This window comes from Melanotaenia boesemani, chromosome 8 (assembly GCF_017639745.1).
Source record: "Melanotaenia boesemani isolate fMelBoe1 chromosome 8, fMelBoe1.pri, whole genome shotgun sequence".
Taxonomy (NCBI): domain Eukaryota; kingdom Metazoa; phylum Chordata; class Actinopteri; order Atheriniformes; family Melanotaeniidae; genus Melanotaenia; species Melanotaenia boesemani.
The window spans coordinates 16,288,178-16,307,591 of record NC_055689.1 but is presented as its reverse complement, the minus strand read 5'-3'; the positions used below and the strand labels follow the sequence as shown (position 1 = coordinate 16,307,591).

The window sequence follows — 19,414 nt, the reverse complement described above, 5'->3', positions numbered from 1 at the left end:
CAGGCTAAGGAAACCCTGCTGTATGTAAGTACAACTAAATTGGATGCATATAGAGATGTTTGGAATAAGTCCATTTTTAAAGAAAATTACTTTTAAAAATATAACCATTTACACGTTCCTATAAACTAATGGATATCATCATAGAGTATCTCTACACACATACAATATGTGCTCATATTAAAAGTCAGCGCTATATATATATATAGCGCTGACTTTTAATATATATATATATATATATTCATTATATTCATTATATAAATAAAGTTTTTTGTTTTTTTTTGTTTTTTGGGGGGGGTTTCTTGGGGTTTTTTTCTTGTATGAATTTATGTCCTAAATTTTTCAGGTAATAAACGTTAATACACACATAAATCATTTGCCAACGCTCAAGTTTGGCAGATTCCTTTTATTAGATACCTTACACAAATTTTTATTTTATTTATTTATTTATTTTATTATTTTTTTTATTTATTTATTTGTTTGTTTGTTTTTTTTATAGAATTAATACAATGCTATTGGACAGAGCACCATGCTTACCTTACAATGGTTCAAATAAAACCAATTTGAACTCACTGAATATATTAAAGGCCTGACACATCTCGAAGGCATCTCACAAATGACACTAATTCAAAATCACTTTTTTTCATCATTTTTTACATAGTTTATTATAAATAGTAATAGTGCTATATTATACACAAAACAACAAAATCATTTCAACCCATTGTAAATGGAAAAATTATACAAAAGAGAAAACATGAATAAAGAACATTGTGTAAGACTTACACAAGCACAGAGGAGTGCTTATACAAAACACAGAATATACACTTGAACAACACTAAATAAATAAGAAATGGAACTAATATTTGCAAGTTCCTGGTGAAGACTAATTTAACATGCAAAGAAACAACAACAAAAATTAACTGTCAAACTGAATAATGTATTCACTGGCAGATAATTTTTTTCTTTTTTTTTTTCTTTTTGGTTTAATTACATCATGACTACATTTGCTATTATTCATCGCTTGATAATTTCCCCTGATTGATCAATGCATACAACCCAAAATTAACATTTAAAAGAGAGAGCAGGTTTTTGAAGATATGAGACATTTGAGCCGTGTTAATTTACAGAACATGAGGTATGAATGTATTGCACTTTCTTTGGGTTGCAGCGGATTCACTGGCTTCCCTTGGGACCAGCTCATGCTTTCCTGCTGGTTGTCCTGATGTAGTCACATTTTCATCTTCAACTTCATATATATAAGTCACATCAATGTACAGTTAATATCACCACCCTAAGATGTTGTGAAGAAGACATTCTCAGAAGAGCATTGCAGATAAATGCACCTCATCTTTATCAAATGAGACCACATAAGCACTTGGCTGATGAGTTCCCCCTCAACATACATTTCTGCCATTTATTACAAAAATCAAATGGTCTTGAAAGTAATGTATCTACTCATTTGCCCAACCCTTTCTTCTCCTCCTGAGACAAAACTGGCAAAAAAAAAAAAAAACGAACTTGGTCCTTGGAGCATGGCGTGACACACAAGTAAAGCAAGTGTCAAGTAACATTGAAGGCTGCGCCTTTGGTCCTTAATTATTCCATTCAACCCCCATCACTGGTATCACTTCCATCCAAAGTGGCTCCCCTTCTTGTTGAAGTAGATCACCATGACCCTTTCACCTCCTATCTTGTCCACAGGGCTGGGGAAGTTGGCAGAGGCAGTGGGTGGTGGTGCTCTTCAGAGGTGAATATCATAGTTGCCAAACAGGCTGTGTCCAGGGCTTCATATAATGAAAGGCACCTGGGGAGGGCAGGGGAAGACAGAGTGAAAATGTGTTGAATGAAATCTTTATAGGAAAGACAGAGAATGGAGTAAAAAAGTAGGCGAGAGCAGGTTAGAATGAAAACAGAAGTCATAGGTTGAATAATAATAGTAGTAACAAAAAAGCTTAAGAAATATCTCTACACATCCTCAGAACTAGGTGGTTTGGTAAAGCTGTAGCCTGAATCTCTGGCACTGCTTCACTGATCAATAACAACTCTAAATCTGATCCCCAGTGGGACACATGGTTCTAATCCTGGCCTGCCAAGGGCCATAATCGCCCCCTGTTAAAGAGCCCCCCATCCCTGCTTTTTTGCACACATACCTGTGCTCCTATACATACATAGACACACACACACATTTCAACAAACCCCCAAAAGCTATATGTGGGTCTCTCCCAGGTCTGGCTAAATTAATGACATCAAGATGTTGCCATTGATGGGCCGGTCAACATGTGGAAGTGTACCTCAGATCAGCCCTCAACAGCAAACCATTCCAACCCACACACCCCCCTCCCTCCTGTCAAACACACTTTGGGAAGTGGCTCCTTTCACTTGAGCGGCTATCCTTGTTACACAGGGGTCATTACATGACTAGGTGTGTTATACTACAGATTTGATGGGCAAGCTCATCATACAGGGTCATGAAAGGACAGTGAGGGAAATGTGTGTTGGGATAAGCATCAAGCCACGTGGATACTCCAGTGATGGTAATGTAAACTGAAACAACCTGGCCACAGCCCTCCCTAACACAAATGTAACTTCAGCGCAGCACAGGGTGATTTGAGAAGCTCACTCATCAGTGGGGTCTGTGCAATTAATATGGGCTGTGGGTTAAAAAATCTAAACGAAATCACACAACTAGGCCAGGGGTCATAGAATGATACAACCTCACTTAAAACAATCAGTTTGGGAGTCAGTATGAATCTGTGTAAAAATACAATTCATGCTTTAAAATAGTGTTTACCTTGCTCTGACTGTACTGCCCATACTGGTAAGAGGGGTGATGGTCAACAGCATAAGCTGGGGAAGTGTAAGAGGGTGGGCAATAAGACTGGGTGCTGGGCAGGGTGGGCATGCTAGTCAGGCTTGGAAGAGCCTCCAGGCGCTGGGAACCATGACAGCTAGCAGCCATAGCGCCATTGGGCTCCAGGCCTCCTGTTAGTGGGGAGAGGGCAAAGTCACTCTGGGATTGATGTGGCACTCCACTTGGGTTCAACAGGCCCATCACCTGATTGGAAACACACAGGAGAACTGGGTTAGAATCACTATGATATTTAAATACATCATATTACTGGAATTAAAAAGAAAGCCAAATGTTTTCACATAAATCTGATGTTACAACAGCCAGCCATATTTTTGTTACTCTACTAAGGTGGGCAAAAGTGTAGGAATAGTTCACTGTCAGAAACATAATCATGGACTTTCTTCACACATGTGGTTCTCTTTACTCTGCCTGACTGACTGAGGAGCTGACAGTGGCTAAAGAGTTGCATCTTTTATCCTACTGGTGGTTTCTACAGGAGTTATCCTGTCATAACCATGGAAGTAGATTAAATAATGTATTCATTTTCTGAATTTTCCTTGTCATGTGAACTGGGGTCTCTGTAGTTTTTTGTACTAAGGGAACAAATTTTAAAACAAAACATGAACAAAAAAATATGTAAGAACTATATAAAAACTATATATAACACAAGAGCTTGATATGTATTTTAAAGCAGAATTTAAAGACAGTAAAGCACCTTTTAATTATTGAGTCAGTTATATCTCTTTTATCTCTTTCACTTTCATTTATTGTCTCAGTCATGCTCCAAAATTCACCGTGTCCTCGTGAAGCCAGGGTAAAGAGGCCAAAGGGTACGTGGGAACAATGACTAGGGTGTGTTTGTGCATGTGTGTGTACTAGGGCTGCTTCACCTACATGTGGAATCGTGCCTCTAATCGAAGGTGTATGTGCGTGCATGTGCATGTGTAGTAAGCATTTTTTGTTCCGATGTCAGTTCTTCAGGGGTATCGGTGATACATTGTGAACAGCTGCACAAGGGTTTGCGTGAGAAGCAAAGTAGTGAAAATGTCTAAGAAAGTGTACGAGAGAGAGCAAGAATTACAGTCCACGTTGAAGTAAACTGCACTAAAGACAAGAACAAACCCAAACAACCTCTGACTAAAGAAAAGGAGAAGAATAGGCAACGTAATGTGATGTAAAAACAAGAACAAGTGCTTTCCTAGCATGCACATGTATGCATACTGAGAAAACTTCAAGTGCCTCTAATATGTTATTTACAGTTTTTCAGAGCAATCTAACTTCACATATATGATCAAATCTACAACATAGCGTTATACTATCAAACCACTATTTATCTCAAAAGTTAGAATTAATGTTAATAAAATAAAATAAAATACAGGGTTTTTCATTTGACAACTACATGTCAAATATTTAAAATTTTATTCATGTAAAATCTATAAATTTCAGCGAATGTTCCAAAAAACAAAAAAAAAAAGATATTCTGGTTGTCAATTTATTAATTTAATAACAAATTTAATTTAATATAAATCAATATAAGTTTTCTAGAAACTATTGAAATTCAAGTTTCATTGGTCCATTTGTTTTTTTTGTTTTGTGTGTGTGTGTGTGTATGCGAGTGTGTGTTTTCTATATTTCTATAAATAAAACACACTGTGAAGTGCTTGCGTTTGCGTGCATGTGTGCAAACGTTAGTTTGTGTGGCACACACATGCTTGTGTCGACGTTGTGTCTGATCTACGTGCTCATGCGTACATGCACTTTCGCTCTGCAATTGAACCAGCAGCAGTTCCCGGTGGTGCGTCTGTTTTGAGGTTGTTCCGGAGATTAGGTCTCAGGGGGGTGCAAATCCTGGCCGCTTGCTTCCTTGGTGAGAAAGGATTGCTTTGGTATGCACCAGATCAGCACTGAGACGCCAGAGACTGGGAGAGCGGTTGGTCTGGCTGCTGCTCTCAGTGCAGAGCTCACTGCTCAGATGAAAATATCATTGACCAACAGCAAACCCTATCTATATCAAAACTCCATCATGCTCTGATGTGACCATATCTGGAGTTGGAGGAATCTTCTGATGATTACAGAAAGGAAGAAAGAGTAAAGGAGCTTCTATGGATAAATTTGGAGTTCTGATAACTCAAAGTGGATCATTTTAGACAGATTTTACTGCAAAATTGTTTTGTACCCCTTTTATTATGTTGCTTTTATTTGAACATTTTAGATTAATTTTATCTATGATGAATTGATTGGATGGCACTTTTAAATCTACTTGTTACAATAACAATAAAGATATTCTATTTTTCTATTCTAAAATTAACTGAGACGTAGCAGTCTGACAACACCAAAGCTATAAAGTTTTCCAAGTGTAAGGAGGTCTTTACGTACTATCAATGTCATAGAATTTAATCACCTCTCATTTCCTCTCCCTTATTAAGTTAAAATCAGGAAATTAATTCTATCATTGGAAATAGAGAGAACTGTATTGCAGTATACATTCAAACAGCTGCAATGAATATGTGAATTACAACAAATTAGCCAACAAAGTGATTCATTTGCATAAATTACATACTTTGTTAAGAGGGGATAGATTACTTCATTCCAATCAATTACGACACTGGAACATTCAGTGATTGGAATCCCAGACTGAGAAAATATTCAAGGCACGCCGCCCAATCTGCAAGACGAGATGTCCATTCTCTACAAAGCTGCCTGCTAAGGTTAATGTTGAAACCATCCATGAGGGCACACCACCTTTGGCCTCTTTATTGGAGTTTAAATCCCTTGATGACCCTGTGGGTGTGTGAACTTACAGCACAACCAGTTACAGGAGTCTGCTACAAGTGTGCTTGCAGTTTGCGAAATGTAATTTCCCTGTCTCCTTTCTCAATCTCTACACTGAAAACTGGTGCTGATTTAACAGCATGTGTGACTAGTTATTTAAGAGAAAAAAAATCTCATCCATGATGCCATTCATGCATCAAAACAGTCAATTATAGCTTTAGCCTCAATCGTGCCACATAGTTTCTGACTGTGTTCCTGGCAGCCACCACAAAGTTCTGTTTTGTTTTCTTTTCTTTCTTTTTTTTTCTCAATATATACATGTTTGGGCATTTACATGGCAACAAACCTGCCTAAGGCAATTTTTTTATCTGTGCCTAACAGGAGTCTGAGATTCTCTCTCATGGGAATTAGTACCCAGCATGCATTGCGCGAAGGCCGACCACCCTTTGTGGTGGTTAAAAGCTCGTTTTACGCCTGTTAGTCCATCTTCTGGGCTGGTAGGGAGCCACTGATGGACACTGATGACTGTGTAATCGACCATAATTGTCTTTTCAGTTTTGATTTGTGTCATCATCTGACATCCATACATCCTTCCTCATGTCTGGTCCTTTCTACCTCCCCAAAGACTGACGTTTGCCACATTTTCAATTCATCAAAATATCTGTCAGAATAAACAAAAATGAAAAGCTACCGAGTTCTTTAGCCTAACAAGATTTCATCAATGTCATTGCAATGACATCTCTTAGGTCATACAGGAAGCATGTGCGTGTTTTGTATGCACTATTATCCAACCATATTGTGCACTTCATGTGCTCTGTCTGAATGACCAATGGTCTCCTGTTTCTTCATATGATACATGTAGAACAGTGTGGGGATATTTTTTTCAGGCAAATCAGATGTGTCTAAGTACAAGTACAAGTACAATCAGATGTGTCTAAGAACATTTATGCACATATACATATTGTGTTTATATATATATATATATATATATATATATATATATATATATATAGATAGATAGATAGATAGATAGATAGATAGATAGATAGATAGATAGATAGATAGATAGATAGATAGATAGATAGATAGATAGTGTGTGTGTATGTGTGTTTTTGTGTGCTTCAAAATTGGAGACATAGAATAACCTGTGGTGATAGGCTGTTGCTGATGCTGGGGTTCACAGTGTTGGAGTGGCCTGTTGGGGCAACAAAGCTGTCTGAGTATCCTGAGAAGCTGTGTCGTCCAGAAGACAGGCAGTACGGAGAACCTCCATCCTGGGAAGCTGTTGATGAACTGAGCCCACTCTGGTGCACCGAGGTGGGTGGCAGAGGCTGAGGTCGGTGGACTGTACTTGGCTGCTCAGCGGCTGCAGGGATTCAAACATTCTACATCAAATCTAATGTTGCGTAATCAAACAAACAAAAATTGTGGCTGTTAATATACAGCGCCAGTCAAAAGCAGACACACTTTCCCCATTAAATCTAATGTGTCCAAACGTTTGACTGGTATTGTTTGAGATTTACTTGCATTATGACATGATTTTCAGGTAAAACACTGCGCATATTTAGATGAGTTCAGCTGTTCCCACCTTGGGCTATAGAAGTCGGAGGATAAGGGCTGTCTGACAGCTGATAAGGCTGAAGACCTGGCATTGCTGATGGAGGGAAACCATTGGGGATGAGATGGTTAAAAGCCATTAGTTGATTGGCTCCTGCTTGCTTCCTCCACCGAGCTCTTCTGTTGCTGAACCACACCTAAAAGAAGTATATAGACATGCTTGAGAGGTGTGTCTTAATCTGCAAGACACATCTCTCAAAATAATAGTTTAACTTCACTTAGTAATGACATGCTGCGCTACATGGTTTTTTTTCTATGTGTGTGTGCATGTGTGCTTTGTATCAGGTCAGTGGATTTACATGTGTGTGAAGCTATTCAGTCTCATTACAGGGAGCTAAACTGATAAAGATCTTAACATCTGCAGAGTGTAATGAAACCACATCTTTGTGTGCTACTGCAAGTCACATGGTTCAGATAACACCAGAGGGCTGTTATGGCTGTTATCAGGCGGGTATCAAAATCAAGTATCTATTTTAAAGTCTTTTCAAAGCCTTTTTTGGCAAAACTTTGACACAAATAGAAAACTGTCCTCATACAAAGTGGCTGAGTGTGTAAGCATCTGAATGTGTGACAGGCATGGGGGGTTGATGGTGTTTTGTGGGAACACATGTCTAATGGCTGTAAAGAATGTGTGGCAACATCCCAAGACAATTTAACGCCTACATGACACATATCCATGACAGTGACACATTGCTTTACTGTCAGGATTAAGTCTCCAAGACTTTGACATGAGCATGTTCATGTGTGTCTAACCTGAACTCGAGCCTCTGTTAGTTTGGCCCGCTGGGCCAGCTCTTCACGTGTATAGATGTCAGGGTAGTGTGTGCGCTCGAAGGCCCTCTCCAGCTCCTCCAGTTGCTCTGCTGTGAAAGTAGTCCGACTGCGACGCTGCTTCCTCTTTAAAGGCAGGCCTGGCTCAGAGTCCACATCAGAGCCCTCATCTGAGTGACTGGCTGGGATTGCAAAACAAACACACTGTTACTCCACCATTCGAAAGAGTTGGGCTAACACATAATGAAACTGCAGTGAATACTAAGCTGGGATACAATAGCAAATTCTGAAATAATAGATTATGCTGACTACAACACATGGTGCAGAGCCACTTTAGAATGTGTCCTCCTGCTTTCTTAAACTCTTCAGTGATTCCTGAGGGGATCAAAAGCCAGAGGCTGCTTGAACATGGATTAAGGAGGTCTAGATCCCTCCAGGGCATCTATTGCCTGGGACACTCTGTCTCTCCCAGTCTTACCCATGCTGTGTGCTATGCCGATAGCATCCCATTGTGCATAGAAGGCAGTCTTATGCAGGTGCTTCTTAATCTATTTGTTCAGTTGAGGGTCTGAGAAATTGACTGGGTTACTGTGAGACAGCTATAGGGATCTAATTCAGCAGAAGAGGTGAATCAATGCAGGCTTGGAACTTGAGACAGAGGACTATTTTTGCATTCAGGGGGAGGTTTCCCATCTATTAAATAATGATCAGGCCCCACAAACTAGCGTGACAGCTCTCCATTGTCCACCATTACGTGTGCAATCCCCCATTTCTTTCTCCGTTATGTGCACACTCACAAATATGCATCTGCTGCGTCTGGGCTGTGAGCTTTCCCTCAGTGAATGTTTTCTATGACAATGTGTCAAACACAGATGGACACAAAACAGAGAGAGTTAGAATCCTCTCCCAAATCCACCCCAAAGGGACCTCTAACACCTCATGAGGAGGGTTCAGTGGGCCTTTATCAACACTTAGACTATGCAGTGAATATCTATGCTGAGAGAAGAAATTAGGGGCTCACAAGCACAGAGACAGGTGTAAGCATGAAACAGACTTCAAGGGAGAACTGGAGCTTGTCTATTTGCCTCAGACTATTCATTCTCCCTTTGCCCTCCAGATTTAAAGCTTTAATTAAAAAGTGCCAAGTCAGACATGGAGTGGGGGGGGCACAGGGATCTCCCCTTGCCACTGGAGCCTCTGGAGTCAAGCAGGAAATGTTTGTGCTGGTTGCCAGTGTGTGTCTGACCAGGCATTACACACGGATTTGGCCTCTGGGAATGCTGCTGCGCAAAGGACCGCTGGCAAACAAGATCCTGATGCTGGGAAGAGCTCTTTATTACATTTGAACCAGGGGTGTCACAATGGTATAAAGGGTCACTGGGGATTGGCTGGATGCTTCAAGACTCCTGAAACGTGCGGTATGAGTTTGGGATGTGGTTTGTTTATGAAAGGATGTGCGACCAATTGGAGCAAATTCTATAAGACAACAGGTGCCAAGAGAAAACCACGGAGACTTGCAGACATGAAGCATGTAATAAAAACCTTGCTTGTAAATGCAACAACACTGTATTATTGAGTGTAGTTTTCATTGTTGAATTTACAATACACAAAGAAAAAGCTAAAATAAGAAACAAAGCAAATTAACATGTATTGACATGTAATGTTATGACTATTTTAATGACAGAAGAGTAAAAGGCAGAAAAAGACGATGAACGGCAGCAGAGATTCCTAAGGAAGGGAAGAGCTCATAAAACTCCTCAGGGGAGTGAGAGCTCCCCATTTCCACTGTAACTTATGTTAACTACAGGGTTGGGGGTGGATCTCTCTTCTTCTGCCCTCTGTATTTTTGTCTTTCCTACTTTTTTCCCTCCCAATCTTTATTATTAGTAACTACTGACAAGCCACTCCATCACAGACTATCCCTAAATGGCAAATGACAATGTCGCTTTTGTCATCCTCTGGTTTGCTCTTTCTTTTTCTTTTTCCTTTTTCTACTTTCCTCTAACACTTTTTTTTCTATTTTTCTCCCCTTTTTTTTTTTTTTTTTTTTTTTTGAAGGTGATGCGGCCAAGCTTTTGTATCTTACCAGGAAAAAGCCTGTGGCAGGCCTCTATTGGACCGATTACCACGCTCCATCTGTAGGAGCCATCAGGGACGCCCGGGCCCGCATTCAGGGGCCTGTCACCTGCCCAGCAGGGGAGATGGGAGGAAAAGGGGGGACTGAAGGGTAAGATGGGGGCTGTAGAGCCAGGGGCTGAGTGGGGGAATGAAGAGTGGGAGGGAGAGGGGCACAAAGGGGTCCAGTGAAGGGCCACTGGGGGCTGTGGAGGGGCACAGCAGGGGAGCACCCCTTAACCCCCTCCTTCCACTGCCCGAGGGGCATAAAGTTGGGGGATGGGGAGTCGAAAGGTTGACATGGAGAGAAGTTTGGAAACTGAAGGTACCTGAAGAAGATGCTGGGTAAGAGGGGGCAGGGAAAGTGCCAGCTAAGGCAGATGGGTGGTGCTGGTCATTCTTAAAAATGGGACCTGTTCCTTCCATCTCATCTATTCACTCCACTCATCTCTTTCTCTGGGCTCACACATCACTAAGTCCACACTTTTTTAAACTTTCCAACACCGTTCTTATGCTGCTGCGGATCATTTTCAAGACATGCTAATGCAGGAGCAGGCTTGTTCCCACACATTCCCCTCAACAAATGATAGAAGAGGATACTGGGCACAAAAACGGAGGCCTCGACCTTCTTACTTAAACACCCAAATCAAATTTTACGCTGCAGCTAAAGCACTGGGGAGCTCAAAATGCTCTATCGCTACTCACAGTTTGGTTGTGGCTCTGACAAGAATCTTAATAGAAAGACAGATTATTATCCTTCAAGCGGAAATTGAGCCTGTTGTAGAATTATCCATGAAGCAGTTGTTTTAAAGCAAAATAAGATGTATGATAACTAATATTGAGCTAGCTGAGATAACAGAATATATTGGATAGTGTATTTAGCCCAATTTAGAGTGTTTAACAAGAGAGTTCAACAGGTTCCTTTCCCTGGAAAAAAAGCAAGTGAATTTAAAGATGTGCACACATGATGCATCCATATCAGCATGGAAAGAACCGTGCTACAGATCCTCCATTCAATATAAACAGAACCCTTTATTGATCAAGAGAAGAGACTGACAGGCAGGGAAGATAAAGTCCAGAGGGTCACAGATGTGAACCTGAGGAACGTCCAGTTCTATTAGCTTCACCTGCTGCAGGAGTGCCTCAAACAAGCCAAAAAAAACTGGGAGAGGATTCCTACTGTGAGGATAAAGACTGCTCTTGTTTATTGCATAGACTGCGGCCAGGACTCATCTTGGCAAGCAGTCACTCCCCCTCCCTCCCTTCCCACCCCTTCAAGAGATGTTAATATGAAGAGACATGCCCAGGCACATACAACCATGTCTGTGCACACATGTGCATATAAACTCACACACATAGCTTGAAAATGACAAAAATGGAAAGAAATGGAAAGTGTGACAGAGACTGTGAAGGAATCAAAATTAAATGAGGGGATAGGGATAAAGCAAAGCATATGGAGCAGTTTATAGCCTTGTCTTGGTAGGGGCAGGCTTACCCGTCCTCCAAAGGCTGTTAATAGAGAAAGTAATTGAGCTGGTGACATGTGTTCGCAATGCAAAACAAAGGGCAGAAGAGACAAATGAACTAGCTATTTGACCAAGGAAGTAGATCTGGCCCTTTCAGGCAACACAGCACAGTGCAAGTGGGTCACTGAATAAAACAGTGACATGCCACATAGAGCCGGAGCAAGCAGATGCACTGGAGGAAAAGAATGGTTAACTGACAGCTCATGGACTCAGCTGGGGTTAACAGTTAAGGGAAAAATAGGAGTGAGTGGGCTGCTCACTTGACTTGCTAAAGAGCCCCCAGGAACCTGCAGCTGCCTGGGAAAGGAGGAGGGGTTCTGATGGAAAGAAAAAGCGAGGGAGATGATGATGTGATGGACAGAGAAAATGGAGTGAATGACTGCAGGAGGTTGGCACTTAACTTACAAAGAAGTAGCTGGCGATATGAAGTAGAAAGATGTATCTCTGTCTAACACTGAATCAGTGACAAGAAGCCCCAAATGGCCCTACATGGCTATTATGTGTGCCCAGTGGGCAGTGGTTATTATTTAGTTCCACTGTGGTGCAGTTAGGTGACAGTTTCACGGTGGCATTTCCACCCTCAGGGCAGGGACAAAACAACCTCACAGGACCCACGCAGAGCTGCAGCAAAGGGCCAGTCTGCCGCACGTTCCAGTCAAACAGAGACTAACTAGCAAAGATCTGCATCAGCCTTGCCTCATTTAGGCGAAACAGACAATCAAGCACCTTGTTCAGAAAAACTGGTGAGTGTCAAATATCATATAAACCTATGCAAGAGAGACATGAGAAATGAAAGTTATTGAAGCAGATGACTCCATGAGGGGATGGTCTTATATTAGACTGTCAGTTGACATCTTTTCCCAAACATTATCGTAACCTCCTTTCCCTGGGTCCTGATAGTTTTAACAGTCAAGTGACCCTAGGTTGGCCCCTGACCTTTTCACAGCAACTGCACAGCGCTGCAGTGAAAACGGCCCACCACTGACCCTACAACAAAACTTCACACACACTCAACAGAGAGAGAAACCATCATAACATTGCATGCTTTTTTTCTGACACTGAGTAATGGTCTACTATTCTGTTTTTTTTTGTTTTTTTGTTGTTTTTTTTTTTTTTGTTTTTTTTCATTTTTGCAAAATGAGAAAATGAAACTGGAGCACACACGTTGTAATTATGCTGCTTTCAATAAGTAATTTCTTTCTCTAGAGATGGAAAAAAATGCACAACTTAAAACAGCAACCGAGTTGTGCTGGCATGTCCATAATGTGTAATGTGTTGAACGAAACAGCTCCACAAAAACTGAGGCTAAACAAAGTTAAGTGATTGACAACACTGTCTGGCTTTACTCAATTAACTATCCCATTGTGGTCCTCTTTGCAGCGTCCCCTCGCCCCCGACCCTTTTCTCTTCGCGCTCCTTTATCCTCCCCATCAGAGTTTTGCTTGGCTAATACTTCCAAGGAAATAGAGAGCTCTTTTTCTGCTGGGGCTCCTCTCCTTGACCTTCTATTGCTCATTGCTTCTCTTTCAGTCACTTCACAGTGTCTCTGGGGTTAGTGGGGAGAATGTGGAGAGTACATCAGCGCCGAGGGGCCGGCTCAGGGCAGGACCCCAGCCCATTACTTCAAAGTTGGCCCGCATTCATTAATTGTCCTTTGAATTAATATTGGGGGATCACAATGTGGGTGCCAACAGAGAAAGAGGCTTTAATGAAGCATAGAGTCTGCATTCAGTTGCAGATCAGCTAGTGTGGATTTTTTCTTTCTTTTTATAGAATGAGAGAGCCCTGAGAATCATGCCGACAGAGACGTAGAAAAGTAGAAAACAATGGATATCTATCTATCTATCTATCTATCTATCTATCTATCTATCTATCTATCTATCTATCTATCTGTCTATCTGTCTCTCTGTCTGTCTGTCTGTCTGTCTGTCTGTCTGTCTGTCTGTCTGTCTGTCTGTCTATCTATCTATCTGTCTATCTGTCTATGTGTCTCTCTGTCTGTCTGCCTATCTATCTATCTATCTATCTATCTATCTATCTATCTATCTATCTATCTATCTATCTATCTATCTATCTATTTTTTGTTTGTTTGTTCTTCCCAGCTGCCTTGCAGGATAAACAAACTTTATAAGTACTACTAACACAGGGAAATGCAGACTCAATCCCTCATATAAATTTCTCCACCATCCAGCCCTGAGAGGAAAATGGAAATGTGGTTATAGCAGACATTCCTCTGGTTACAATGAGGCCTTCTGTCTCTGCTAAACCTCTAGTCAAAAGATCTATAAAAAAAAGAAAAAAAGCGACATGTATCTCTTTGTTTACAGTTACGGGTTATTGCCATCCTGCTCAAATGACTGCTTCCTGCTTGAGAAAAACATATCACTGTATTTTCTTGACTTGTGAGCATAAAAGTCATAAAATGTGAAAATTGGTTTAAGATGACACAGATGTAGAAGTTTGTAGTTATCTTAATTGCTCCTTTCATTACTTTTGAACTGAATGTATAGGACACACACGCCTTAAAACTTGGCACACACTAAACGCAAATATGATCTTTCTGCTCTCCTCATGCTTCCAAATTTTCTCTCATTCTTAATCCATGCCAAAATCCCAGGGAGTCAGTAACCCAGTTTATTTACACAAACAAAGTCCTACTCAGCTCCTTTGACAAAAGCAGCTAAATCTTTCATGTTTTGTCAGCACTTGATTCCTCCTGTCCCTCTGGCTATTTGCCTGCCTCTGGACAATAGAGGCAGGAGAATGGCAGCAGATTGTTGGAATGCACCTCAATGAAACCAATTATTACATGTTGACTGCGTTCACCATGGCAGAATTGAAAGAACTGAGCTCATTCATTTAGGCACTGCAGGACTCCCTTTAAAGAAAAGTTATCCCTTTGACTGTTTGTATTTCTGAGCTTTCTTTTTTCTTCTTCTTCTTTCTGCCTTTCACCCCCCACCTGCCATAAATAGATCCCGCAAGAGTGGCTATCGCTCTTTCAGGACTTGGGTTACTTTAATTAGTTAAATGAGGCTAAAGGCTAAAGTGACAGTAGTAATAAATAGAGGATGCTATCAATTAAATCAGCCCTGCTAATGGCAAGAACAAATCCTTGGAGATAGCATAATTAAACATGTTGATTTAAAATGATAACTCAAAGATATACTTAATTGGATATAGTCAAGAAATGTGCCCGGTGACAAATAAACCATGCATGTTTAAACTCTGCTGAATGAGCTTAATCCGACCTCTATAATTCTATTGTTAAAGATAAACAAAACTGCTTAAAACCATACTCATCCCAGCAAATATACACTTCTTACAATGTCCCAGGCACATGCTAATGCTATGCAGACACACTGCTGCTCAGTATACTTTATCCCACAAACCTTAGCATTCTTTTTTTCCCAGACAAATAAATCTAAATGAGTCAGCTTTGATCTTAGCACTTAAGGAAAGCCAACAATAGTAGTAGTGGAGAAAGGGGCAGAGAGCAACAGGCCTCTCCCCACCAGAACAAAAGCCTCTGCAAACACCTACTTAATCAATATTTGGCCAGAAGACACTTTCTCAGTCCCCAAAACACCCTTTTCACATTCTAATGAAGTGCTATAAAAGAGAAAAACAACAACTACATCCACATCCAAGAGACACAAGAATGAAATAGGATGCCTACTGGTCTGTATATCAGTCGGGAAAAGTGCTTTTAACTGCTGGCAGATAGAATTTTATCAATATTATTTGGTCTGTTAAAAATAATGAAACAGAGATCGATGTATTGTTTTCCAGCCTAATGCACGCTTTTTGTATCAAACACACTCCTCAAAGTAAAAAAAAAAAAAAAAAAAAAAGGCCAACGAGTCAAATTTTAAAAACGTTTAAGATGTAACTCAGTAAAAACTTTATTTCCAATCAGAAGAATCTGCTCTGCGCTTAAACGTATTTACAAAGTCAGCTTCTTGATGTGGATGTGCCCCGCCACGGAATAGAGGGAGTGGGAAGTGTCCCGCAAAGACACTGAATTAAATGTGTGCGCCCAAGGCAAAAAAGGGAAGGGGCGGACTTTGTCTGAGATGAAAGTGGAGAGAAATAAAAGGTTTGGATTTAATCTAGTGAGGAGGAGAGTTTCCCTGCGCTTACTGGCTGAAAGCGTCATGCTCGCTGCGCAAAGACAAAAAGCCGCGATAAAAAGCTCCGCGCACAAAAGTAACGGAACCGCTCAATTTTGTTGCGCCTGGTTCGAATGTAGCACATTTCAGACAAAAATCTTGAGTCTTTTGCCCGTGTCCAAATGCCATAACTTACCATACTTTTAGTTTTTCTTTACAGAGTCAATATCTCGTAAAACCGACCACTTCACTAAATGTAAACAAACATACAACAATGTATAAATATACACAAACTGCCACTGCCTGTCTGTCTGGCCATCAATAATTAACCACATGTCCCAGCCCTTCCTGTGCAACAATTCTTTAGTCACCAACAGGTCGTAAATCAACAGGTGTTTGTCTGGAGGCTTAGCTTTCCTCAAATATAAACAGTTAACATTGAGGTAAAAGCAAAAAAATGGCATTTCTCTGCGCAATTCATAAACCAGGTGGCACTGGGCCCATTGGCGTCCCTGAATAATTCATCGCTCATTGCGGGTTCATAATGTCTTCTCCCAGTCTTTTGTCAGTGCAGTTTTTCTCTCCTTTTCTTTGCCCATTTTGAAAAGCTCTGGCATCTTTTTGTACACCACTGAGCCGCTCACTGGAGTTTGGCTTTTGTGCGCGTCAAACTGAGGTGTGAGTCTCAATAGACTTTCCATGCTTTGTCCGCTGAAGTTCATCCTCAAGTGTCCGATTAAGTGTTTAAAAAAGTTTCGCATGCTTGGAAGTTAGACAAATGTTTGATTTTTAAATAGCTCCTTGCGTGGACTTATTTGTTAACTCCAAGCGCATGCGTAAAATTCTGAAAATGTAGTGTTAAACTTCTTTGGAAAAGTCGGAAAACTATTGATCGCCTCTGTCTAGATTCTACATATTTAATTAATATTAGTTTGTTATTATTATTATTATTATTATTATTATTACCTCATCATCAATCATATGGGGTACAAGGATACAACAAAATGACCTAATTAGTAGAATGCCCAAAAACAACAAAGAGCAAAACTAGCGAGAATCCATAAATAAAACACATAAACCATTCACAGCCAAATCTTCAAGTTCCGTTTTTTTATAACTTAATATTTCAGTATTTTAGTGACTGTAAAGACACACAATGGGATTAATATATATATATATATAAACTAAATAAAATAAAAGACAGCTACTTTTGCTTTTGCCCCAAATCAGACACACACAAAAAAAGGTATAGCTTACATCTGTCTCCAAGAATGCCATCGATGCTGTGTTTTGTTCGAGGTTCGTTATCCTCCATCGCCCTCTTCACCACCTCATCCTCTTCCTCCTCATCCTCAGCGACACCACCGAATTTAGCGCGCATAATTCGACTGATGCTGCTCACTGAAAAATACAAGAAACGTAGAAAGAACGTGCAAATTAAAAAAATAAATAAGTAAATATGGCTACTCTAAATGCGTAAAAAAAATTTACGATCGCCCAAATCATTAATAATCCACATCATGATATCTTCATACAGAAGATATCAATGAGACTAATGGACTAATTGCTTTGGACTTTTTTTTTTTTTTTTTACATGTGTATATAATTTTATTTGTTCTTCCATAAAACGTTAACTTTTCTAGTGTTCGCCTACCTGAAGGGACGTTGTTCCTGTCGCAGATCCCATCTTTCAGTAGTTTGTCCCTGATCTCCCAGCTGAACATGCCGGGGTTTTCCCTCTTATACTCTTCGATTTTCTTGTCCACTTCTGGAGAAGCAGTTTGCTTTGATGTAAAAAAGGAGAAGTCACTCAGAAGTCAAAAGGAGAAGACAGTTAGAAGACTATAGGCTATATGTAAAACTTATATTATATTATATGTTATATTATACAACTTTCCTCAAAACTTGTTACGCAGAGCACTTATGTTGGAAAATGTAGGCTATAAACTCTTGAAAGAAAGAAAGAAAGAAAGAAAGAAAGAAAGAAAGAAAGAAAGAAAGAAAGAAAGAAAGAAAGAAAGAAAGATCTTTTTTGTGCATGTGCTCTTACAATATTTGAGATTATTGCCATATATTATTAGATCATAAAACATTTTTTCTCTTTTAAGTTGATTCTTTCGTTGAAAATCTAAAAGGAAATTATTATTTAACTCAACGATTGTTTCTCTCACCTTTGGCTTGCTGCCTCCGATGGCTCCTGGCCTGATGGAGCCTGTCTCCTGGTACCGGCAGAGGATTTTGGAGACGCAGCCGTGGGACACTCGCAGCTGACGTGATATAACACATGGACGGATACCGTGGTGTGCCATCTCCACGATTTTATGGCGGATATGGTTGGGTAGAGGTCTGCCGTTTATGAAGACACCACCAAGCTGGTTGACCCGACCCTGTCCTAACGGAGTGGAAACTACACAGCCAGAGATATTTCTGAGTGGAATGATTTTAACTTGTATTGGGTTTACCTTAGGCCGATAACAACTGATAATCTCAGACCCAACAGAAGCAGAAAAAATCTTAAAATATGGTCAAATATCGACGTACAAAAGACTAAAATCTGTAGAACAGAAAAATTATAAAACAGAAAGTTTAACCTAAGTTTAATTTTGAAGAAAAACATATCAGAACAAACGTTTCCATAAGAAAAAAAAATAGAAGAAATCTCAAAACTGCAGTTATGCGAAGTTTAAATTACGTAAAACCTCAGTATTATTGGTATTATTATTGTTGTTAAATAATTAAAATTAATCTTTTTTTTTTCTTTTTTATTACAGTTGCTTTTTAATTAACACATGCTTTAAAAATGTTCAGATATCGAGTTTGTCAACTTCGCCAAAGTCAAGCTTTAACTTGGAATCTTTTCCAGCTTTCGTGAAGCCACTAGTAGTAATATATTACCTTCCAAGGAATATCCTCCCCGCGGGTAGTTCTGATGAGGAGTTGGTCTCATCATTCTCGGTAAACCTCCTGCAAGCGCTGTCATGATTCCTGACTTTCTGTCAGGCCACTCTTTAAACGAAGTTGCCTCTGCTTGTCCTTTTTTAATTCCACAAAATACCGTCTGTTTACTTGTTCAGTTCGCCCTCACTTCAACAGCTGCGATGCAGTTTCTTTTCTTTGAGTAACAGGTTGCCCCGGTGGGAGAAGACTGAATCTGGACCTGAGAGAAGTTGGAGAGCGCTATCCAGGGTCGGTCTCAGCTGGGCGGGGGCGGGGAAGGTGAGTTTAAATCGACGTGCAGGTTTCTGGCAGTCCTAGGAGGATTTAGAGGATGCTCTGAGGCGATGGAAGTCAAACATTTTATCTGCGGTCGCTGTCCCCTCTGACTCCGCGCTGCGCACGCTGATTGGTTAAACACCAGGACATTCGGAGGAAGGAGGAGCCGTGTGATTGGACAGAAAGGGCTCCGTTCTGTTTGGATTGACCTCAAGAGGTCAACTTGTCATGTCACAAGCTTTTATGTATTAAACTTTTCCCAAAGAGCACGGATTTTAATTAATCATAAAGATATATGTCAGCGATTTTTCTGCCACTAGCCCCCAAATTATTCAATAAACCCTAATTGATAAAGGTTAAGCCTTTAAGACTTAAAGGTCTGGTGAAAAGTACAGAGACAAGTTGAAAAGAGACAACATCCTAATGTTGAGGACAGTATT

The 19,414-nt window shown here is 40.3% G+C and overlaps 1 protein-coding gene across 1 annotated transcript; it reads right to left on the bottom strand.

Annotated features, from left to right (window-relative positions):
* Positions 1-670: 670 nt before the first annotated feature.
* Positions 671-18,999, bottom strand: pax3a (paired box 3a). The gene is made up of 9 exons (XM_041993708.1): positions 18,657-18,999; positions 17,933-18,168; positions 17,416-17,545; positions 17,019-17,162; positions 7,991-8,190; positions 7,209-7,374; positions 6,766-6,986; positions 2,789-3,052; positions 671-1,801 (listed from the first exon to the last, which is right to left on the bottom strand). Exons 1-9 carry the CDS (start codon positions 18,739-18,741, stop codon positions 1,784-1,786), a joined length of 1,464 nt encoding a protein of 487 aa, XP_041849642.1. The 5' UTR covers positions 18,742-18,999; the 3' UTR covers positions 671-1,783.
* Positions 19,000-19,414: the final 415 nt, after the last annotated feature.

Bases quoted from the DNA above. Each gene is read 5' to 3' on its own strand.
- pax3a (XM_041993708.1), bottom strand. From the start codon at position 18,741: ATGACAGCGCTTGCAGGAGGTTTACCGAGAATGATGAGACCAACTCCT. The intron at 18,169-18,656 runs GTAATATATTAC...CTGGCTGTGTAG, and splicing joins GGGAGGATATTCCTTGGAAG to TTTCCACTCCGTTAGGACAG. The intron at 8,191-17,018 runs GTAAGCTATACC...TTGCAATCCCAG, and splicing joins TGGCATTCTTGGAGACAGAT to CCAGTCACTCAGATGAGGGC.